The sequence below is a fragment of the Dendropsophus ebraccatus genome, chromosome 1 (assembly GCF_027789765.1).
Source record: "Dendropsophus ebraccatus isolate aDenEbr1 chromosome 1, aDenEbr1.pat, whole genome shotgun sequence".
NCBI lineage: Eukaryota > Metazoa > Chordata > Amphibia > Anura > Hylidae > Dendropsophus > Dendropsophus ebraccatus.
This window is the reverse complement of record NC_091454.1, coordinates 65,923,581-65,946,262: the sequence shown is the minus strand read 5'-3', so window position 1 is coordinate 65,946,262 and position 22,682 is coordinate 65,923,581. Positions and strand designations below refer to the sequence as shown.

At 42.8% G+C, this 22,682-nt stretch overlaps 1 protein-coding gene across 5 annotated transcripts in view; it reads left to right on the top strand.

The window, feature by feature from the left end:
• The window catches only part of CPEB4 (cytoplasmic polyadenylation element binding protein 4), a 65,268-nt gene that overhangs the window by 18,266 nt on the left and 24,320 nt on the right, over positions 1-22,682 (top strand). For all 5 annotated transcript variants that reach the window (XM_069972156.1, XM_069972164.1, XM_069972170.1 and 2 more), the window contains one exon: positions 6,287-6,368. In XM_069972156.1, coding sequence (XP_069828257.1) covers positions 6,287-6,368 — 82 coding nt within the window. The remainder of the gene's footprint in view (positions 1-6,286; positions 6,369-22,682) is intronic.

Sequence of the window (22,682 nt, the reverse complement as noted above, 5' to 3'; positions counted from 1 at the left end):
GTCCCCCCCCCCTGGAATGTCATATACTTTATTGTACACACTGATTCTGACCCTGGGACTGGCAGTTGGGTGCAATAGTCGTCTGCCGACCCTATAGAGAAGCTCAAACATGACTGAGAGGTGTTATGTGTAAGTATGTCACTGGAATCTATGTATGACTACACAAACATACTTCATATTCTGTCTTATAAAGCGTTCAATTCTCTTGTGTTATTTGGATAGAAATAAATGTGTACTGACCTATCGGTCTGATGGAGGCCAAAAGGACACTTTTTGCCTTTGGGTAGGTTTTGTACGTGTGCTGCAAGCTTTCCCACTTTGTGGGGCAAACAAACAGCATTGGCTTCTATTTAGTGCCGTTTAGTCACTGTCCATACTTCTTCAATCCACAAGGCTAAGGATATATTGACTTGCTCACATGACACAAATTATAATGCATTCAAGTCATGTTGCAAATCTTGCAGTCACATGGCTTACATCTAAGGGCCCTTTTACAGGGGTCAATTGTGATTAGACAACAAGCGCTGATCTCACTGATCAGTATAGGTTTGCAGAGCCTTTACTAGGCTGAATTACTCATGTGGATGGGCCGCTGGATTGTTCATGTGGCCTAATAAATTAATTTCTGTTAACCACATACACCCTGTTTACAATGAGTGATGTGTTGCCATTAGTGATGATCTATATGGCCGCACATAAGATGCGACCAGCTGATGAACTAGTGTCTAATTGGCTTGCTGAGCGCTTGCCCTTGTACATGAGCGTTGCGGAATCTGTTGGCGCTATACAAATAAATATTATTATTATTATTATTATTATTATTAATATTATTATTGGCCTGTTGCCAGGAATGAGTGTTTGTAGAAATACTTATGCTGCGTTTACACAAAACGATAATTGGCCCGATCGTGCGATTAACGGTCAGAGTAACGTTTTTTTTTTTCATAATGAATAGCGTTTAGACTGTACGATATATCGTACGGAAAATTCGTTTTGCGATCGCTTAAGCCTATCTCACACATTGCTTAAATCGGCGAACGACTGTTTACACGGAACGATCTGCAAATTTTTTGCGAACTATGATTTGAGAACATGTTGTAAGATCAAAATGAACGATTTCTCGTTCGTCGTTTGATCGTTCGCTGCGTTATCACGCTATTCGCACAAAAATCGTTATGTGTAAACGCAGCATAATTTATCCCGATAATTGGCCAGTGTAAATAGGTCTTTAGTATTTGTTTCACTCATTACACACAGAGAAGATGTGCCGCTGATTAAGGCTGGGCTAACACTGTGTTTTTGCAGTCCATTTAATATATACGTTTTATGGGGGAAAAGGGTGCAAAAACTGATGCAATTGTGTGCAATCCGTTTGGATTCATTTCTCCATTTACTTCCATAATAAAAAAAAAAATGGATCAAATCGAATGTTTTTTTCTTTTCTTTTTTTTTGCTTACAGACAAATGCGCTTGACCACTTTTTTTGTACATTAAAAGTAACCATTAATAAACGGATACGTTAGACTGCAAAAACGCCATGTTTATCCAATCTAACCATGATTTTAAAGTCTGCACGAAAGTTGTAATTAGGCTAACTATGATATTGCAATGAGTTATTGTGCAGGCTGGGAGCATCTCTTAAAGGGGTAGTGCGGCAGTAAAGAATTATTCACAGAATAACACACATTACCACACCTAACGTGTGGTGCGCTATACATACCTGTCACGTGTCTCATTTACAGCAGGTTAAGACAGGTCTGGGAGGGGTTTGTGAACTGTTCAGATAAACTGGGGGGAGGGGGGACAGAGGCTTCTGCCGACAGATATTAAGCGATACTTTCATGTGATAGCCTGTCAAACGTGTAGAGCAGGAGCTCACATGGCATCATATGCAGATTATAGACTCTACAAATGTTAAATAGTTGGTGAGTGACACAGGGATATACATATTTCTGGTAATTGTGGTTAGTGGGTTAGAAAGTCTTTTACATTGTTACTGTTTGTATGTAGAAGCATATGGGGTGTCCAGTGGCGGATTAAATGTACTCTGGGCCAACCTGGGCCCCCCCCCCCAGTCAATTCGCCCACATTATAATCTGCTACTGCGTCCCCCCCCCCCCCCCCCCCCCACTGTCCCCAATAAACACTGCCTGCCTCCCCTCCCTGCTGGCCCCAATAAACATAATGTTTGGTCCCTTGCTGCTACCCCCAGTAAGCATTGCCCACCCCACCTCCACTGCCCCCAATAAACATATCGCCACCCCACCTGGTCCCCTGATGTTGCCCCCCCCCAAGGTCACAGCAGCACAGAGGATGTCAGGAGAGGAGGGTGCTGATCTTATAGGAGAGGTCCAAGCAGCACAGAGGATGTCAGGAGAAGAGGGTGCTGATCTTATAGGAGAGGACCGAGCAGCACAGAGGATGTCAGGAGAGGAGGGTGCTAATCCTATAGGAGATAGTCCCCCTTTATAGATGGTCTCCCTCTTTCCCCCTCTATAGATGGTTCCCCCTCTTTCCCCCCTTATAGATGGTCCCCCTCTTTCCCCCTTTATAGATGGTCCCCCTCTTTCCCCCTCTATAGATGGTCCCCCTCTTTCCCCCTCTATAGATGGTCCCCCTCTTCCCTCTCCCCCCTTATAGATGGTCCTCTTTTCCCCCCTTATAGCTGGTCCCCCTCTTTCCCCCCTTATAGCTGGTCCTCCTTTCCCCCCTTATAGCTGGTCCCCCTCTTCCCTCTCCCCCTTATAGCTGGTCCTCCTTTCCCCCCTTATAGATGGTCCCCCTCTCCCTCCTCCCTTATAGATGGTCCCCCTCTCCCCCCTTATAGATAGTCGCCCTCTCCCTTATAGATGGTCCCCCTCTCCCCCCTTATAGATAGATGGTCCCCCTCTCCCCCCTCCCTTTATAGATGGTCCCCCTCTTTCCCCCCCTTTATAGCTGCCCCCCCTTTCCCCCCCTTTATAGATGCCCCCCCCAGTGAGTAAATAACACAAAAATAACAAAATACAACTCACCTGCCGTCCGTTCCCCCGTCGATCTTCTCTCCTTCTGCAGTCTCCGTCTGATGCGCGGCTGCCGGGGGTGTCCGGTCCTCTCCCCGGCAGCGCGCGCATCACACAGCTCCTAGTGCCGCCTGGGCCCTGACTTCCGGTACGTGCGCTCCAGTACCGGAAGTCAGGGCCCCAGGCGGCACTAGGAGCTGTGTGATGCGCGCGCTGCCGGGGAGAGGACCGGACACCCCCGGCAGCCGCGCATCAGACGGAGGCAGCCGGAGACTCTTGTGACCGCAAGCGAAACAATGCTTGCGGTCACAAGAGTGCAGTGGGGGGGGGGAAGGGGGCCTCCCGGGCGGCATTATAATGTGGGCGGCAAGGCATGGGCCCCCCCGGAGCCTCGGGCCCCGGGCGGCCGCCCAAGCCGCCTACATTATAATCCGCCATTGGGGGTGTCCTAGGCAGGTCCTCTACAGTAGTTACTTTCGTTACAGGACATGCTTTTCTCTTTTCTTTGTAAGGAAATCATGAGTTCTGTGTTCTTTATGGGAGAATGGAACATGCCTTGAGCAATCAAGATACATTCTGTAAATTAAAGGACAACTTCAGTGACTTTTTTTTTTTTAGCTTAATTAACACACATTACAAAGTTATATAACTTCGTAATGTGTGTTGAAAAGCTATCTTGCGCCGTTCCCCCTTTTGCACAGGTAAATGAGGAAGAGGCAGTCTGGGAATAAAGGCCTTCTTGCATGGCCTGAGGCCTATGCTAAATAAGTAAGGGCCATATTACAAGGCTCAATGCACCAGGGAAGTGAGTGGCGACCTGTCGGCTCAGTGCTCACTTTCCTCTCGTTCCCCGCTCACTGCCTGTGCTATTACATGCACAGACAGCGAGTGGGGAGCAGCGGGAGGGGACGCCAGAATGATCCTTAGATTGTTTGGGTGGACCATTCAGGTCATCGACGGTCTGCAGTGCATGACAACAGGCAAGAGGAATCACAGCAGCAGACTGTCGCTAATGTTTCAAACATGTTGAAAGACCATGATCAACATACATGTGCAATTACACTGAACTATTATCTGTCTGAATGGTTGATAATTGGCCAAGTAAGACTGCTAATTGTTCAGTGTAATAGGGACCAGAGACTACTATGGTGGTAAAAGTAAAGGAATGATCACTAGATCCTTCATGTACTCTTTGAGTCATATGTTAGACAGCTGCACATTTCCTATTATACAGGGGGATGTGCAGCTTCAAGTCAGAACCATGCAATTGGCTGAGGAATGAGCATTCGCTTGTTCATTGGTTGATCTCTGGCCCGATTAAACAGGATGAGATCAGACTCTTTGGCTGATAATTGCTCCGTGTAATAAGGCCTAAAGGTGTATTGGGCTCTCCCACAGATGAGGTCAGTGGAGTTAGGGGTTGGGCGGAGGGAAAATCACTGCCTGACTTTTTTTTTTTTTTTTTTCTTGTTCTAGGAGAAATAAGCCACAGCCAGCGCTCACCATAGATAATATATGTGTATATATTTAACTAAGAAAAGATGACCTCTTCTTTACTGAGTGTATATGAAATATAAGAGGCAAGGCAATTATTGCACAACCTTTTGCTTTTGTTTTTTTTTCTTTATGATGCCAGGATGTCCATTGTGAATATTTCTGCAGATCATATCCCATTAAAATAAATGGAAGTTGAGCTGCAGAAGCTAGCACCACCACTGTACAAAGCACTGTGCATGTATCCAGGCTCTGTGGCTCACCCAAAAAGCTGATCAGGGGTGAGGGTTTAAGTGTCTACCTGTCCTGCGGAAAGGCCATCAATATCTGAAATTGGAGAACCCTGTTAACTTATGGACTATCCATAAAGAGAAGCACACACTGATCCCAGGACCTTACAGATGAGAACAGTCCAAAAACTCTTAGGACTGGTGCCCAGTGACGGGGCAGTGTCGTTAGACCTCCCACCGCAGCACTCCCAGCACTTCATAAGTTGAGGGTGTTTTTAATTAAAATGTCTCTATGTACCAGATGCAGAGACAATTCCTATGCTGGCTTAGCTTTATGAGTTGGGATTTCTGCATTATTCTGATGTGTATGGGTAGCTTTAGAGTTGACAAATGGACTAAGCAGATGCAGTGGGTTATTAGTGGCTGTTTCTTGCCCAGTACCTGATAGGTGTTCTGAACAGCATTTTGATGTGTCCTTGTCCAGGACTCCTGCCATATGCTAGTTTCTGCTAACTAAGTCACAGAGGAGTAGACCTAGTGGCTTCTAGTCATGCCAGTCGTGCACTCCACTTCGGAAGGCTAGGCTTATGATGATCTCTGCACTCAGGTTGTCAGTAAAGCCTGACTTGGAGGAAGGAGGGCATGGACAGCATGTCCAGAAGCTGCTGTGACGCAGAGTTTGGCATGGCATAGAGCACATTGACACAACACTAGATGGCTGTCCAGCACACCTCTCGTACTGGGGCAGTTTTGAGGGCTTTAGAGACTTGACAGGCTCAAGGAATTAGTACCTACATCCTTAACAGGGAGTAGGTTAAGGAGACCCTAAACCTAGAAAATGCACAAAAATGAAATACACCAGCAATTCCTCTCTTTATTTGCACTTCTGCATTTACCCTGATGTCTCATATTGCAAATAAAATGATGGTAAACGATAAATATGTAGAGAAATATTGTGTGTCCTAGGAGATCATCCATTGCGTGGCTACAGCAGGAGCCTCCCCCCTGTGTCCTGGCGGCACAAGGAGGCAAATACTAAGCATTGCCCCTTTTTCTAAGCCACGCCTCTTAGCTGATCACCTGCAGAAAATGGAACAGATAACCCCAGTGTCACTTTGAGAATACTGCAGACTGATGAACCTTGTGGACGAGATTATCTTCTGTTCACTTCTATCATCATGTGTAGTGACCACAACCACACAGAATGTTCTAGTCTCCACAGTCCACAGCAGCATTTTCCCCAGACCTACAATCTTCCCCTCCCCCAGATACTGTCCTCTGTAGGCCTCCTCTCTACTGCTTGCTTCCTGTTTTCCCCTGGACTTCAGGAAATAACAGAGAACAGTTCTGTCAGACTAAAACCCAGGTTTCCTAACCCTGCCTGCTAATGGACGTAGACCTGCCGCCTGGTTTGGGAGAGCTTTGATGTCTGACATAACTGCTTCCAGTAAAGGGGTCACATTATGCAACATGTATTTCTTATTCAGTGTAATGTGTGTCTTTTGCAATTTTGTCTCTCTTCTCTAGTTTTCCATCTAAATATTATGTGACCTTTTACAGGATCGCACCAGAACATTTGACATGCATTCACTGGAAAGCTCCCTGATCGACATAATGAGAGCAGAAAATGACTCCCTGAAAGGTAACTATGCGTTTCTGTCACCTCTTTCCACGTGATGTTTGCCGTTCCTCTATGTGCGATATGGTCAGACCTGAGAAGACATCGCAGACACAACTTGTTCACGTTATCTGCTTTAGTTTTGCACTCACTTTTTTTGCCTGGCTAGGACACATATTTACTTTATGTGTAGGTGCCCTTGGTGTTCTATTAGACAAAGCAATTTTTCATTCTCACCAATTAACGATCAACGATTGCAAACGAGCGCTTTTGGGAAACACCTGAAATTGTTCACCGTAATACACAGAACAATAGTCGTTAGTTAATATAAGGCTGGGTTCACACTACGTTTTTGCAATCTGTTTTTTTTTTTTTTTTTTGCAGAAAAAAAGGGATGAAAAAATGGATGCAATTGTGTGCATCCGTTTTTTCATTGGCTTACATTATAAAAAAAAAAAATGGATCAAAACAGATCTTTTTTTTAACAGACACAAAAATGAGGTTGACTCGGATGGACACAATTGCATCAGTTTTTTTGCAAAAAGCCGATTGAAAAAAAAAACGGATCGCAAAAACGTAGTGTGGACCCAGCCTTAGAGTTAAGATTTTTCATATACTCTTGTAGTATTATTTATTATTATTTTATAAAGCACCCTTAAATCCAGAGCGCTATACAATAGATAGGGGTAACAAGCAAGAACAGGTGAAGATCAGGACACATTACATGAAAGCAAAAGACAGGTTGGTACATGGGGGAAGAGGACCCTGCCTGCAAGGGCTTACAATCTATAAGGTACGGGGAGAGAAACAGGAGGTAAAGTGCAGCCAGTCAAGTGTGATGCAGAATTGTAGGTTGTAGCCTAGTTTGAAGAGATGGTTTTTTTAGGTCACTTTTGAAGGACATGATGGTGGATTAGAGCCGGGTGTGTCGGGGTAGCGAGTTCCAGAGTATGGGGGAGGCTCGGGCAAAGTCTTGGAGCCTCCCTCCGGTACGAACAAGGGGGGAGTGCAGACGGAGGTCACTGGAGGATCGAAGGTTGCGTGAGGGACAGTAGCGGGATATCGGGTCAGAGATGTACGGAGGGGACAGGTTGTGGATGACCTTGTACGTCATGGCCAACAGTTTAAAGTGAATACATTGGGCAATGGGGAGCCAGTGAAGGGATTGGCAGAGGGGAGAGGCAGAGGCAAAGTGAGGGGAAAGGTGGATTAGTCTAGCAGCAGAGTTTAGGATAGACTGGAGGGGATCAAGGGATGGAAGATGGAAGACCAGAGACAGTAGTCCAAGCGGGAAATACTGAGAGCATGTACCAGCAGTTTAGTGTGAGAAAAGAGCGAATTCTGGAAATGTTTTTGAGGTGAAGGCGGCAGGAGGTGGTCAGGGCCTGAATATGTGGTTTAAAAGACAGGGCAGAATGAAAGGTGACCCTGAGGCAGGGACTTGGGGGACAGGGGACAGAGTGCAGCCATTGACGGTGATTGACAGATTAGACGGCGGGGTGGAACGGGATGGGGGAAAGATAAGTTCTGTTTTGTTCATGTTGAGTTTTAGAAAGCTGGAGGAGAAGGAGGATATGGCCGATAGACACTCTGGAATCCTGGATAGTAAAGAGGTGACATCCGGACAAAGAATGTGTACATACGCCAAAATATTTGCTGGTCTGCTCAAAAGATTATGGTCTACTCAAAAGATGCGGTCAGCAACCATACTAACAAATTTCCGTTAGTCGTTTGATTGTTGCCTGCATACACACTGAAATATCATCCATAATCTTTCTGTGTAATAGGGCACTTAGTGTTCCCTCTCCTTGATGCTCATTTACACCTCTGTCTTGCTCCACACACCATCACTTGTTTAGCTATCTGCGCTTTTTGAAAGGATGAATGTGAGGCGTTGCTGGAGTATTCATTTGGCTTCAAACGAAAAAAAGGTGATGTGAATTCATGACAGAAGGTGAATGAGGGTGAAAATTGTTTTGACAGCTAGAATTGGGATGTTTAACGCTAAGCAGAACAGTTGTAGCAAGGAAGAAGTTATAAATGCTATCATCTCATAGACTAGTCTGGAGCTTTCTTATAGTCCCTCCCTACTGCTGTTTGCTAACAAATAGATAATATTCTAAGAGTATAATCCCACAATGAGGCTAAGAACTTCATACATAATCCTTTATAAGACCATACTTCTTTTTTTACCATGAATTGCCTCAGTTTTTGTGTTTTTTTTTGTTTTGTTTTTTTTTACAGGTGAAATGTGTTAAAAATGTGTGCAATTAAGGTAATTTATGGTAAAAACCAGAGATGAGCGATTTTACAGCAATAATGAATCGAAGCACAGCCGGCTAACTTTTAACTGACTGCCGCTCCTCCCCAGGTGCTGGGAAAAGCTGGATCCACTCCTGGTAAATGAAAGCAGACTGATGAGCAGATTGTAGAAATAACAAAGCGCTTAATTTCATTATCACTGTAAAATCGCTCATCTCTAGTAAAAACATATAAGGTTTGAAAAAAATTTTTTTAGAACTTTTCAAAAGCAATGTGTTAATATAACCTTAGGGGTTATCTCATATCGCTTTCACTGCAGCATTACCTGTCACCTAATGCATGGGATAATGCACATATGCCTGCAGTCTTGCAGAGCAAAAGCAGTTTTTTGCTGTCTAAGAGATCTTATACAGCTTCATACAACCTCTGAGCTGTACTGAGCCAAAGAAGTCTATTGGGCCCTATGGTACCTCCAAAAAAAGTGACATGTTGTGGATACTTTACTGTCTCAATGCAGGAAGTGGGTCTTATAGACCTTACACAAGCAGTAAGCCAGGGTGTTTTTCCTGGTTATGTCTCATGACCCCAAAAATCAGAACATTTGAATTGTCTATGTCATGTATATATATATATTTTTTTTTTAAAGTGACAGGGACACTTTAATTCCCTGCCTCTGCCTTAGTGGATCCATCAGGGGGCAGAGTTGGAGCAAAATTCTGCCTCTCAGGCTAGGTTCACACTATGTTTTTGCAATCTGTTTTTTTTTTTATGTTTTTGCAAAAAAATGTATATAAAAACTGGATGAATTTGTCTGCGAATCCTTTTTTCCATTGACTTCCATTATTTAAAAATGAATCAACACATCCTTTTTTCTAACGTACACAAAAGTAAGGTCAGCTACATTTCTGTGTGCGTCAAGTCAATAAAAACATTGCATGCATCCGTTTTTCCATATGTTTTTTGCAAAAATGGATGAGAAAAAATCTGATTGCAAAAACGTAGTGTGAACCCAGCCTTACTGCTTTTACTGCAGTCTGTACATGTATGGATGCTGCTGTTGGGTTAAAGCTACGTGTAGCAGATGAAGTGCAGTGAAAAATCCTGCCAATGCGCCGCTTTACCGCAGATGAGTGCAGTTTTCATATTGATTACCAAGCGGGTAAAAGAGCAGTAACTCGCACATCAGTACAGGTTCTGGCTCCTCTAATAGAGGTAGTGATATTGCGAGTAGCCTGAAATGGAAGCATGTGTGTTGTCAAATAATCTGCAATCTGTTGTTAGACTCAATTTGTCTACAAAATACCTGTCTCCTATTTGTGCGTATTCCTCACTTTATAAACTGTAAATTGAAAGGACTGATACTAAAAACTGAACACTGAACCTTGAGATGACCTGCAGTAGGTTAATACTAACTAGATTAGACAGGGTTCACATCTAAAAGCTAGCCTATGCTTGTGATATGTCAGAAAAGCAGCCATCCGGTGTGTCGCTGTATACTGCACAGTATTCCCGCAGGATCCATTCGTTACAAACGCAGTGTAATTGTGACAACGCTTGGTAGGTTTGGGAGCGTACACTGCTTTTTTGCAGGCCCCGGAGGTGCAGCTGCGGTTTGAAAGTTAGTCATAAGAAGACAGCAGGCGGCATTTTATGCTGCCATCCATGATGGTATATAAACTATTCCTTCCCTTCATTCTTTGGACAAAACTTTGGGTCTAAGCAGACAACGTTTTTAAATCTGCTGTAACACACACGTTCATACATGCATGTTTTTTCCCACTCCACCATTTTCAGAATGCATTAGGTTTGGCTGCACCAGCCATCTTCTGCAAGTCATCAGCACTACACTTCCCAGCTGCCTCTTGGAAGCCTGTCTGTGTGAGGTGCAGTACATCTGGCCAGGTGTCTTTCATCTCAGCCCTAGCCTGCAGATAGACAATGAAATAGATTAATGATGTGACATCATTCTCTAGACATAGGGGAGGGGGGGTATGACCACCGATGAGCAGCATACTGCATAACTAGCTCACTGTAATAGCAGTGCTTATGACCTGTAATTGTTACCATGGGGATAGCAGTGGAGACTCTGCAGATACAGCGCTGAGGAAGGAAACTGCTGGGAAATGTCAAATTATCCTCAAAAGTATAACTATACTATATATATCAGGGGAATCATAAACTGACATGTATACATATAGTAACTTTATAATACCAGATCCATGGTTATAACCTCATTCACTCAACAAATGTCTGAACAAATTTCTAGCATTTTTTATTAACCTTTGATCTGTCAAAAGCCCGCTCAGAGGTTAATTCAGGAGAAGAAAGATTAGGGGATGTTTGCACATGTTGGGCTATGTTCACACATAACATTTGATGTGCGCTTAAGTAGCGATATTTTGTGCAATTTGCTGGAAAACATCAATATTTTTGTCAAAATTGTAGCAAAAACAACGCTATTACATCGAAATTGCGAATTTGTGGCAAGATAGAATATCTTAACACTAATTAAACGTGCAGTAAATGCTATGTGTGAGCATAGCCTTGACGTTTCATTGCGTTAACGCAATAAAGGGTGGCTGGATGTCAACGGGTTCACACTGCATTTTTGCAATCAGTTTTTTTAAAGGGGTTATCCAGCGCTACAAAAACAATGCCACTTTCCCCCTACTGTTGTCTCCAGTTTGGGTGGGGATTTGAAACTGTTCCATTGAAGTAAATGGAACTTAATTGAAAACTGCACCTGAACTGGAGATAACAGTAGAGGGAAAAGTGGCCATGTTTTTGTAGCGCTGGATAACCCCTTTAATCTGTTTTAGCAAAAAAAAAAAAAAGAGAAAACTAATGCATTGTGTGCATTCGTTTTTTCATTGACTTTCATGATAAAAAGGGGATCAAAACGTTTTTGTTTTTTTTTTACGTACACAAAAATGTGGATGGCCCCATTTTTACGTACGCTTAAATGATCCATATTTTTTATAATAGAAGTCTATAAAACAGATCAAAACATATGCACACAAATGCATCCGTGGTTGTTTTTTTTTTTTTCTTAAACAGATTGTAAAAACGCGGTGTGAGCCCAGTCTAACAGTTTAACACACCGTATACGCAGCGCATTTACTGCTGCGATACGCAGCAAATACACAGCAGATGCCCAGTTTAGATCTAAATAACTGAACACAGCATTAAATCTGCTGCGTATACGGTGTGTGTGTTTGTACCCTTACAGTATGTTCGCACACTGAGTTTCATTGCAATATTGCAATGAAGTCTCCTGGGTGGCAATTAAAAAACTAATGCAGTGGACTGATGCACTATCGCTGTGTGAATACAACCTAAGGGCTGGAAACAGACCCCTTTAAAGGGGTTATCCAGCGCTACAAAAACATGGCCACTTTCTTCCAGAGACAGCCCTGCTCTTGCCTCAAACTTGGGCGGGGTTTTTCTGCTCGGTTCCATTGAAGTGAATAGAGCTTAATTGCAAACCGCACCTGAACTGGAGACAAGAGTCGTGTTGTCTTTGAAAGAAAGTGGCCATGTTTTTGTAGCACTGGATAACCCCTTTAAGCAGCTCCTTTTGAATGAGACAGCAGCCAACACTATATATGAATACAATGAGACAGTAGAAGAGAAACTAAAAAAAGACCTGTGGAAAAAATGGTTTATTTACAACATATACAGAGAGAATAAAAAATGCTTTTAATATGTACAACGCCTTTAACCCCTTAACGACATCAGGCGTAAACTTACGCCCTCGCGCCCTGGTACTTGGCGCATCAGGGCGTAAATTTACGCCCGATGTTTCCCCGATCGCTGCGTGTTCGCACACAGCGATCGGGGAAGATGGCCTGCTATAAATCATAGCAGGCCATCTTAGCTTCTCGGCACGGGGGGTGGTTAACACCCCCCGTGCTTACGATCGCCGCTATAGGCTGATCAATTCAGATCAGCCAATAGCGGCGATCGGAACCTTTCCGGGTCATCGGTGACTCGATGACCCGGAAAAAAAATGGCGGTCGGTGCTGTCCGAGGACGGCACCGACCGCCATTACTGTAAAAAGTAATGGTGGTCACCGTGCCGGCGATCGGGCCGGTGGCACGGCGATCAGAGTCCCACAAAATAATAAATACCTGCCCTGGACCCCTCAGCTAGGTAGCGGAGGGGTCCAGAGCAGGTATTTGTACATTACTCACCTGTCCCGGGCTCCTGATCGGCGTCTTCCGGGTTCGCGGCGTCCTCCGTCATTCCGTTCGGTCTTCTTTCGGCTATTTTCCGCTCCAGCCTCGTCATTTTCCGGATTTTGCGCTCTGCTGCCCTCTAGCGGCTGATATGTGTAATACACTTATCAGCAGCTACAGGGATGTTCAGAATGTAGAAAAAGTTTTGGTTTTTTTTCCCAATTTTTTTTTTTTCTATTTTCCGCACCCTATCGCCGCTGAGTGTTGATCAGCATCGCACGAAAGTGCGCTGCTAATCAGCAACTCCTCCTTTTTGGCGTAGGGTGTTTTTTTTCTATATTCTACTGCCACGATCTGCTGATAAGTGGCGCACATAAGTGCGGCATTTATCAGCAACTCCTCTGTTGGCGTAGGTTTTTTTTTATACTTACTGTAAGAAAAACACGTAAAAAACACTACATTACACCACACTACATTAAATAAAGTTTGAGACTTCACCACTACATACCCCATATACTAGTCCCCGTATAAAGATGGCCCCCAGGGTGTTTTCGGCGTCAGAGGGATACGTTATTGCCTCCGACACCGAAACAGCCAGTGAGGATGAATGGGGGGGATCCTTATTTCCTCCATTCATCCTCATCATCCAGTGACGTGTCTGGGGGTAGCGTAGCGTACGCTGCCCCCCAGACACGTCTTTTCCGCCAGTACCGTCCCAATAAGAGATCACGGTATGGCGTAAAATTCTACAAACTCTGTGAGCATACCTCAGGGTACACTTACAGATTTAGGGTACGTGCACACTGCGGAATGGCAAAGGATAACCCTTTGTGCATTCCGCAGCTGGCACCCGCTGGCGGACTGATGCAGGCACGCGTCTCCACCCGTGTCATAGACTCCATTCTATGCACGGGCGGATTCCGTCGTCCATCCAAAGAATTAATACGTTGGACGGAGAGCGGAATCCGCCCGTGCATAGAATGGAGTCTATGACACGGACGGAGACGTGCGCCTGCATCAGTCAGCCGGCGGGTGCCAACTGCGGAATGCACGAAGGGTTATCTGTCGCGATTCCGCAGTGTGCACGTATCCTTAGAGTGTATGTAGGAAGGGACACCCGAATGCAGCCCCCAGATGCCCCCTCCCCCCCCCCATCCTCGGAACAAGTGGGAAGATCGTCCGGGAACTGATCTTCCCACTGCTAGATAAAGGTTACCACCTGTACGGGGATAACTTTTATGCCAGCACCCCAGCTAAGTAGGTATGGCCGCCATTCCCATTAGAGGATGCCATGATGCAATTACAAAGCCTCTGTGCGGCCAGGACAGTAGAAACCCCCCACAAGTGACCCCATTCTGGAAACTACACCCCATAAGGAATCTAACAAGGGGGGCAGCGGGGATATGGCCCCCTGGTGACGGCCACATTTGGGACGTGAAAATGAAAAAAAATGGTATTTTTTATTTTCTCTGCACATGTTCTATGTAAGTGACTGTCACCAGTGGGGTCCATGTCCTCACTGCACCCCTTGTTAGATTCCTTATGGGGTGTAGTTTCCAGAATGGGGTCACTTGTCGTAATTGCGACATGGCCTCCATCCTCCATTCCAGCCTCTAAATGGCACTCTGTCCCTTTGGTGGCTTGCCCTGTGCCCATATGGCACATTATGTCCACATGTGGGGTATTTTCGTACTCAGGGGAAACTACCCTACACGTTTTGTGTTCATTTTCTTTTTTAACCCCTTGTGGAAATGGAAAAAATCAAGGCTAGACCAACATTTAGTGTAATTTTTGTAAAATTTTTACTCTAAATCATTAATCTTGTCATGATTTTTTTCATTTTCACAAGGGGCTAAAAGATAAAAAAAAAAACAATAAATGTGTAGAGCAATTTCCCCTGAGTACGGAAATACCCCACATGTGGACATAAAGCGCTATGCGGGTGCAGGGTAAGCCTCCGAAGGGAAGGAGCGCCATTTCATTTTTGAAGGCTGGATTTGGATGGAGTGGATTTCGAGGGGCCATGTTGCATTCAAAAGGCCTCTGTGTTGCCAAAACAGTTGAAACCCCCCACAAGTGACCCCATTATGGAAACTACACCCCTCAAGGAATGTAACAAGGGGTGTAGTGAGCATATGGACCCCACTGGTGACGGGCACAAATGTGGAACAATGTGGCGTGAAAATGAAATATTACATTTTTTACACTATAATGTTGGTTTAGCCTTGAATTTATCATTTTCACAAGGGGTTAAAAGAGAAAAAAACACACAATATGTGTAGAGCAATTTCCCTCGAGTCCGTAAATACCCCACATGTGGACATAAAGCGCCATGTGGGCGCAGGGCAAGCCTCCAAAGGGAAGGAGCGCCATTTGGATTTTGGAGGTTGGATTTGGCTAGAATGGATGATGAACGCCATGTCGCATTTACAGAGCCCTCGTGCTGCCAAAACACTGGAAACCCCCACAAGTGACCCCATTCTGGAAACTGCACCCCTCAAGGAATCTAACAAGGGGTGCAGTGAGGATATGGACCCCTTGATGACGGGCACATTTGTGCCATGAAAGTGAAAAAATGAAATTTTTTACTTTTACGGCACATTGTTCCACATTTGTGCCCGTCACCAGTGGGGTCCATATGCTCACTGCCCCCCTTGTTAGATTCCTTGAGGGGTGTAGTTTCCAGAATGGGGTCACTTGTGGGGGGTTTCCAGTGTCTTGGCAGCACGAGGGCTCTGTAAATGCGACATGGCCCTTGAAATCCTTTCCAGTGAAATTCAGCTTCCAAAAGCCAATTGGCGCTCCTACCCTTTGGAGGCTCGTCCTGCGCCCCCTTGGCACTTTATCGCCACATGTGGGGTATTTCCGTACTCGGGAGAAACTGTGCTACACATTTTGTGTCTTTTTTTTTCCTCTTATCCCTTTAAGAAAATGAAAAATTGAAGGCTAGAACAACGTTTTAGTGTAAAAAATAAATTTTTCTTTTTTCACGCCATATTGTTCGGAAAATCTGTGAAGCACCTGTGGGGTCCAAATGCTCACCGCACCCCTTGTTACATTCCTTGAGGGGTGTAGTTTTCTAAATGGTGTCCCTTTAGGGGTGTTTTTTAGGTTTTGGCACCCCAGAGCCTCTGCCAACCTGAAGTGGTACAGTCAGAAATGACCAAATATAATGGAGCCATTGAAATTCACTAGGCGCTCCTTTGTATCTGAGGCTTGTGGTTGCGTCAAATAGCGCAATAGGGCCACATATGGGGTATTTCTATAAACTGCAGAAACGGGGCAATAATTATTGGGGTGCATTTCTCTGGTAATAGGTTTATAATTATGAAAACTATTGGATTACAATAAAATCTCTGCACAGAAAATTAAAATTTTCAAATTTCTTACACACTTAGCTTTTATTTCTGTGACTCCCCTAAAGGGTTAAAACACTTTCTGGATATGCTTTTGCAGAGTGTGGGGGGTGCAGTTTCTGAAATGGGGTGCTTTGTGGGGCTTTCTAACATACAGGCCCCTCAAATACACTTTAAGGCTGGGTTCACACTATGTATATTTCAGGCTGTATTTGTGAGGCTGTATAGCAACCAAAACCAGGAGTGGATTGAAAACACAGAAAGGCTATGTTCACATAATGTTGTAATTGAGTGGATGGCCGTCATTTAATGGCAAATTTTTGCTGTTATTTTAAAACAACGGCTGTTATATTGAAATAATGGCAGTTATTTACCGTTATATGACGGCCATCCACTCAATTTCAACATTGTGTGAACAGATCCTTTCTGTGTTTTCAATCCACTCCTGGTTTTGGTTGCTATGAGGACCTGACTTGAGGACCAAATACTGCCTGAAGTATACAGTGTGTGAACCCAGCCTAAACCTGAACAGGAACCTAAAAATATCAGATTTTGAAATTATACTGAAAATTTGGAAATTTGCTGCTAATGTTTTAAGCTTCCTATTGTCTAAAAAAAAATGAAAGATCGTTTAATAAATGGCGCCAACATAAAGTAGACAGAATGTGAACACAAGAAGACAGGTGGCTCAACCAAATACTACATGAAACTACGGGGGTGCCACTCAATGTCTAGATAACAATCATATTCAACCATAAAGAAACAAAGAGCTAGACATAAGTCAAAGAGTGCACTCCACCATATAATTTATGAAAAAATAGAAAAAATAAATTTTATTGAATATACTCACATAGAACACTACACCAATACAATTAAAAACACTTAAAAAAGTTTCAGTCATTAACATACGAGTCTACGGTCTACCCACACAATCAGTATTGGGTATCAGACCTACGGGGGGTAGCAAACAAATAATATTGTTAACATGACCCAAATATAATATATTTAAGATGTCAAAAAATAAAGAAGTCAAATCCCTAGGCACCGCGTATAAAAAACCAGTGTAGCCTAGAGAAACAGTGTTAAACAAAATAAAGCCTTAATCAAGTCAGAAAATATAATCAAAAACCATAATGATGGAAACATGAATCCAAATATCGGCAAAACAAAAGACCAAGGTACTGCACTACAAAGATATCAAAATGTATGTCTGAAGAGATATCACCCAGAGCAACACAGGATAGATGTCGGTGCCTAAATGGATCAAGGGTCATGGAGCTACTACCCCCGGAAAAGAACCCCACGCGTATCGTCACCCTCCGGTGACTTCGTCAGGAGTGAAGACTATGTGTCACAGTGTCCTTAAATACTTTGGTCAAGCTAAATATCTATACAATACAGCTGTTAAATTAGCTAAATTAGATGATCGCAACTACCTGGTGGTGTTATGCTGTGTGGATGACCCATCCAGACATGGCCGCTCTCGGCGTCCTCTAACGCCTAATGCGCATGTCCGTGCGCATAGTGTCATGTGATCATGACGTAGCCCGGCTTTGTGGGAACACATGACTACCCGTACAGAAAGTCATGTGGCTCCCATGTGATACAATGTTCACGCATGCAAAGCGAATTGGATGTAGTCATGACGTGACCCGACTTAAGGAATCACGTGACTACCAACACAGAAGATCATGTGACTATTATGTAATACAGAGTTCGCGCATGCGAAAAAACTTAGACAAAATAGAAAAAGAAACAGACTTATTTCAAGATAACCAATACTCGCACTTCGGTGGCCAGGCTAAAAAACGGGTCCTACATCAAGTGGGTATAAAAAGGAACCACCCAATATAAAGTGCTAACACATAACATAAAATAACTCAAACGATTGTTATTATTGTAGGATATTCATTATTTTTAGAACACCTAATATACCCATGACTTTATATATATTTATTTTTATTTTTTGATTTTTTATTTTTTTATTTCTTTATATTTTGTATTTTATTATATTATTTTATATATTTTTATATCTTTTTTATTGTATTATTATTTATTTATTTGTTTTTTGATTTTTACTTTTGTGCTATTTTACTATTTATTTATGGTTATGTATTTATTATTATTATTATTTATTATTATTTATTTTTATTTATTTATTTATTATTTATTCTTCTTTTTTGTTCATTTATCATTATTATCGTTCACTATTTATTTTTTATATATATGTATAATATTATTTATAATTTACCATGCATGTAACTTATTTTATTTCCCATTAACTTAATTCTAGTCTAAATAAACCCTTCCATAGACATCAAACTACCACAGTGAAATATAAATATGATTTAATGTGTGTATATATGTGATGTACCGTATAATAAAATGCTATAATAAATAAATCTCCCACCTTGATTAAAATGCACCCGTCTATTAAGCCTGGCCACCGATAAAAAATGAAAAATAATAAATACAAGGTAACCTGAAAATAGCTAGCAAAAGAGGAAGAAAGAAAGAAGAAGTCCACAGAGGGCCAAACGAACTACGACATTTTTGGGTTAAGGAAGCATCAAGTAGAAGGTCATATCGAAATACACATTCTACAGCCAACAAAGAACCATACGGTCCTACAGAGTTGGATGCGTTTTCCTATTTGGCATCTGCGAAAGTCCATGTCTGTGTAATCAATATAGATCTATCCAGTCCATCTAACTCAGTCTATTCAGGAACCATTGGGGAGAAATTACAACTCCATGTGTATGTAACTTTCTTGGTTTCAGGAATATCCAAAACAGTGGACCATACGGTCCTAGTGGGTCAGCGATGGTGGAAAAATCCGCGGATGGTCCTTATACAAAGGTCCAGTGACGAGGTTAGAATTTTCAGGCACCTCCGTACATTTCAGAACAATCACTCAGGGGCGACCCTATCACTAAATGTGAAGTGACAAAAAATAAACATCGAAGGGACAAAACATATATCGGTGGGGGGGGGGGAGAAAAAAAAAAAAAAAAAAGGGAAAAAACTAATAAACAAACCGTGCATTGCACACCCACACAAAAACACTCTTGAGTGTTAAAAACTAATATCAAAATCTGTCTAACTTGAATTAAGCGAATATACTGAATACGAATTATGTGAAAACAAACATCTTCCTTAATTAAGTGAAATTACTAAACACTGATTATATAAAGAGCTGAACATAAAGTAGACATGTTGCTAATGCTATTTAATATATAATTTATGTGGTATAACCACTTTCTGTATACGCAAAAAAGTTTCAAAGTTGGAAAAATACATTTTTTCACATTATTTGGGTTTTTTTTCATAAAGATTCGTTATGAGTATCGACTCCAATTTACCAGAAATGTAAAGTACAATATGTCACGAGAAAACAATCTCAGAATCAGCCGGATAGGTAAAAGCATCCCGAAGTTATTAATGAATAAAGTGACACTGGTCATATTCATAAAATTTGTCTCTGTCATTAAGGCCATTTCAGGCTCTGTCCTTAAGGGGTTAAAGAAAAACATTTTTCTCCATAAGTCTTTAAAAAAATCATTAATTATGAATTTATTTTATGTTCTATCGGCCTGAGCCTTTATATATTAATATTAGTGATAAGCAACAAGGTGTTCTAGAAAATGAGTTCTCACCTCCCCTGTGTTCTCTGCCGTCCCTTATACTTGTGTCAGACTACTAAAGGCAATGAGGTAGCAGGAAGAACGGGAGCAAAAAGAAGGTGGTGCTTCTGCTGCCACGTCTTCACCATGATCAGCTATTTTATAGTTTAGTAAGGGGCTACATTATTTCTTAAATATTTCTGTGTAGTCCTCTGTATATTAACAGACCTAGAGGATGATGCTAGTATTGTCCTGTGGACAATATACGCAGTGCTTGAAGTCATGCTGTGTACATGAGTCATTCAGGCCATGGAGGAGGCCTGTATGTTGCATCTCAGCCCGGTCTAAATAGCACTTGACCTTAGAAGGAAAATGTGATTTTATAATTTTCCAAACAGCCAAAGGTCCTCTGTCATTTGTTTTTTTTACTCAGCTATGTGTCCATTTACTGGATGCCCCTGCTTAGAATAGTGTAGTCTAGTATGCTATTCTATAGAGCTGTATACTGCTTTCCCTGCATATACAGTAGATGTAATATGAACAGAGCCCAAGTAAAGCTTGCATGAACCATGATAAATTTCCCTCAGTGCAGATCCTCCTGAGTATACGGTATGATGGTTTATTTTTGGCTCCGTATAATTGGCCTACATGTAAGAATATATAACAGGGCACTTCAGATTGGATTTGGTCTGTTATCAGCTGTTCACAACCTGCTGTACTCTAGGGGCTGTACTAGGAAGGAGAAAAAGAAGCAACATCCAACAACGTTCCATTGCTGGTGGCTTGGGTACTGACCTGCCAGCTGACATCCATATATGTGTATTTAGTAGTGCCATATTGCAGTCTCCTTTCCTGATTCCCTTATAATGGTAAACTGTTGTAAGCTATCTATTCCCTTCTGCCGAGCTCCTGCTTCTTTACTTTTCAGTGGAATTCAGGGGCATCCACCCTTTCCAAGCAGTAATAAGACACAGGACCAGTTGTCCAAGGAATCTTGTACACAAGATGTTTTATAGAGCAGGATACATACACTCCTAACTGGGCAACGCCTGCAGGCCTCAGCTCTCCCACCTATTGTACAGTTTTGCCAGGGTTACGGAAACACAAGTCTTATGTAAAAGACAGTCTAGTATGATGTATTGGAGAACCCCAGTGCAAAACACTTTGGACATATTTCTTACAGCTAGATGTTAGAAACTGGATGTGCGAATGGCAGTTGTCTCAGGTTATCTGTAAGATCTCAACTCTGCCCTTTAAAAACAGTAGATGAAGTGGATGACCTTGTACTGGGCCACCACAGGGGTGAAGAACTGCAAATGGCTTATTGTAGGTTGATGGTGTGTTTACATGAAACGATTATCGATTGAATTTTCACGATAACTATCGCATTTGAGCGATAATCGGCTCGTGTAAGCACGAGCGATCAATCGTATATTTTGATCTTAAAACATGTTCTCTAATCGTCAAGCCATGGGGATGGAATATACAGAGAACAGAAACGGAAACAGGCAGCTCTGTACATTAAGTGGCCATTCACTTCAATAAGAGCCGAGCTGCAGTGACCTACTATAGCAGGGGTAGGGAACCTTGGCTGTCCAGCTGTTGCAAAACTACAACTCCCATCATGCATGGACAGCTAAAGCTTTGGCTGTCCAGGCATGATAGGAGTTGTAGTTTTGCAGCAGCTGGAGGGCCAAGGTTCCCTACCTATGCACTATAGTCACTGCATACATAATATATAGTGCATAGCAAAAGATACAGCCGTCACTGTTCACACCTTATGTATATGGTTATGCAGGTAAGTTGTGGGGCAAAGTAATGTGTCTATCACTGACTGATGACTAGGTGGTGCACAGACCTGAAAGTCCAGATATGGTAAATCCACAATGAAAAAACAGCAAAAAGTCCAGCACTCACCAGTCAGATGAATATAGAGTGCAGGTTATTCGGGGGACACAGGCTCAGGCGTGTAAAGGGAAGATGTCCAGCAGAAGCATACAGGAGGGTCAGACGACAGTCGTTACGCGCTCACACAGTGCTTTGTCTAGTCAGGCACCAGACTGGTGAGTGCTGGACTTTTTGCTGTTTCTTCATTGTGGATATTATATATAGTGCTCTCTGCTTCTGGCTCTGTGTATGTAGGTCAGACTCCCACTGCTTAAATATTGATGGACTATTGGAGGGTAGGCATTCAATAAAGTCCTTTAAAACCCCTTTTTAAAGTTACAGAAACTTTTCTAATAAGTAAAAAATTTTTAAAACCTGAGGCTGCACTACTACAAGGCTTTCACTTAAGTCTGCTCAGCTGGTACCCTGTCCTTGTTCAGTCTTTCGGATATGAATTCAAGTCTCCATCTCCACAAATGTTACACAGTCCTGTGCTTTGGCCATGTAGCAGATGGGTAGGGTTTTTAAGGACACTGATGATTATCTAAATGTTTCTGTGGGGAACAGAACATAGACAGAAGATTTGTGACCTCCACAGCACAGAAGCCTGAGGCACTTCTTCTGTAACAGAAGTACTGAAGAGCCTTACTGGTTTCACACCTATACACTATAGCTAACTTTACATGCATGTATTTCACGATTACAAAAATGCTTTAGGGTGCATTTACACATACAGGAGCTGCAGCAGATTTGATGCGGTGTTTATTTATTTAGTTATATTGATATCTGCACCATCAAATCTGCTGCGGATCCTGTAAGTCAAACTGGCATGGCCTAGAGCATCCATGGCCTGGCCTGGATGGAGGCTGGGAGAGAGGTGCTACAGGCAATGCCAGTTTGACTCCCTGCGCTGCAGAAATAAAAGTACTTTTTCTTCAAAATACCAGCACCGGGAGAAATACTGACCCCCCCCCCCCCCCCCTTCCCCGTACAAGACATGGCGTGAGGACCTCTACAATGCGGTGCTGGTG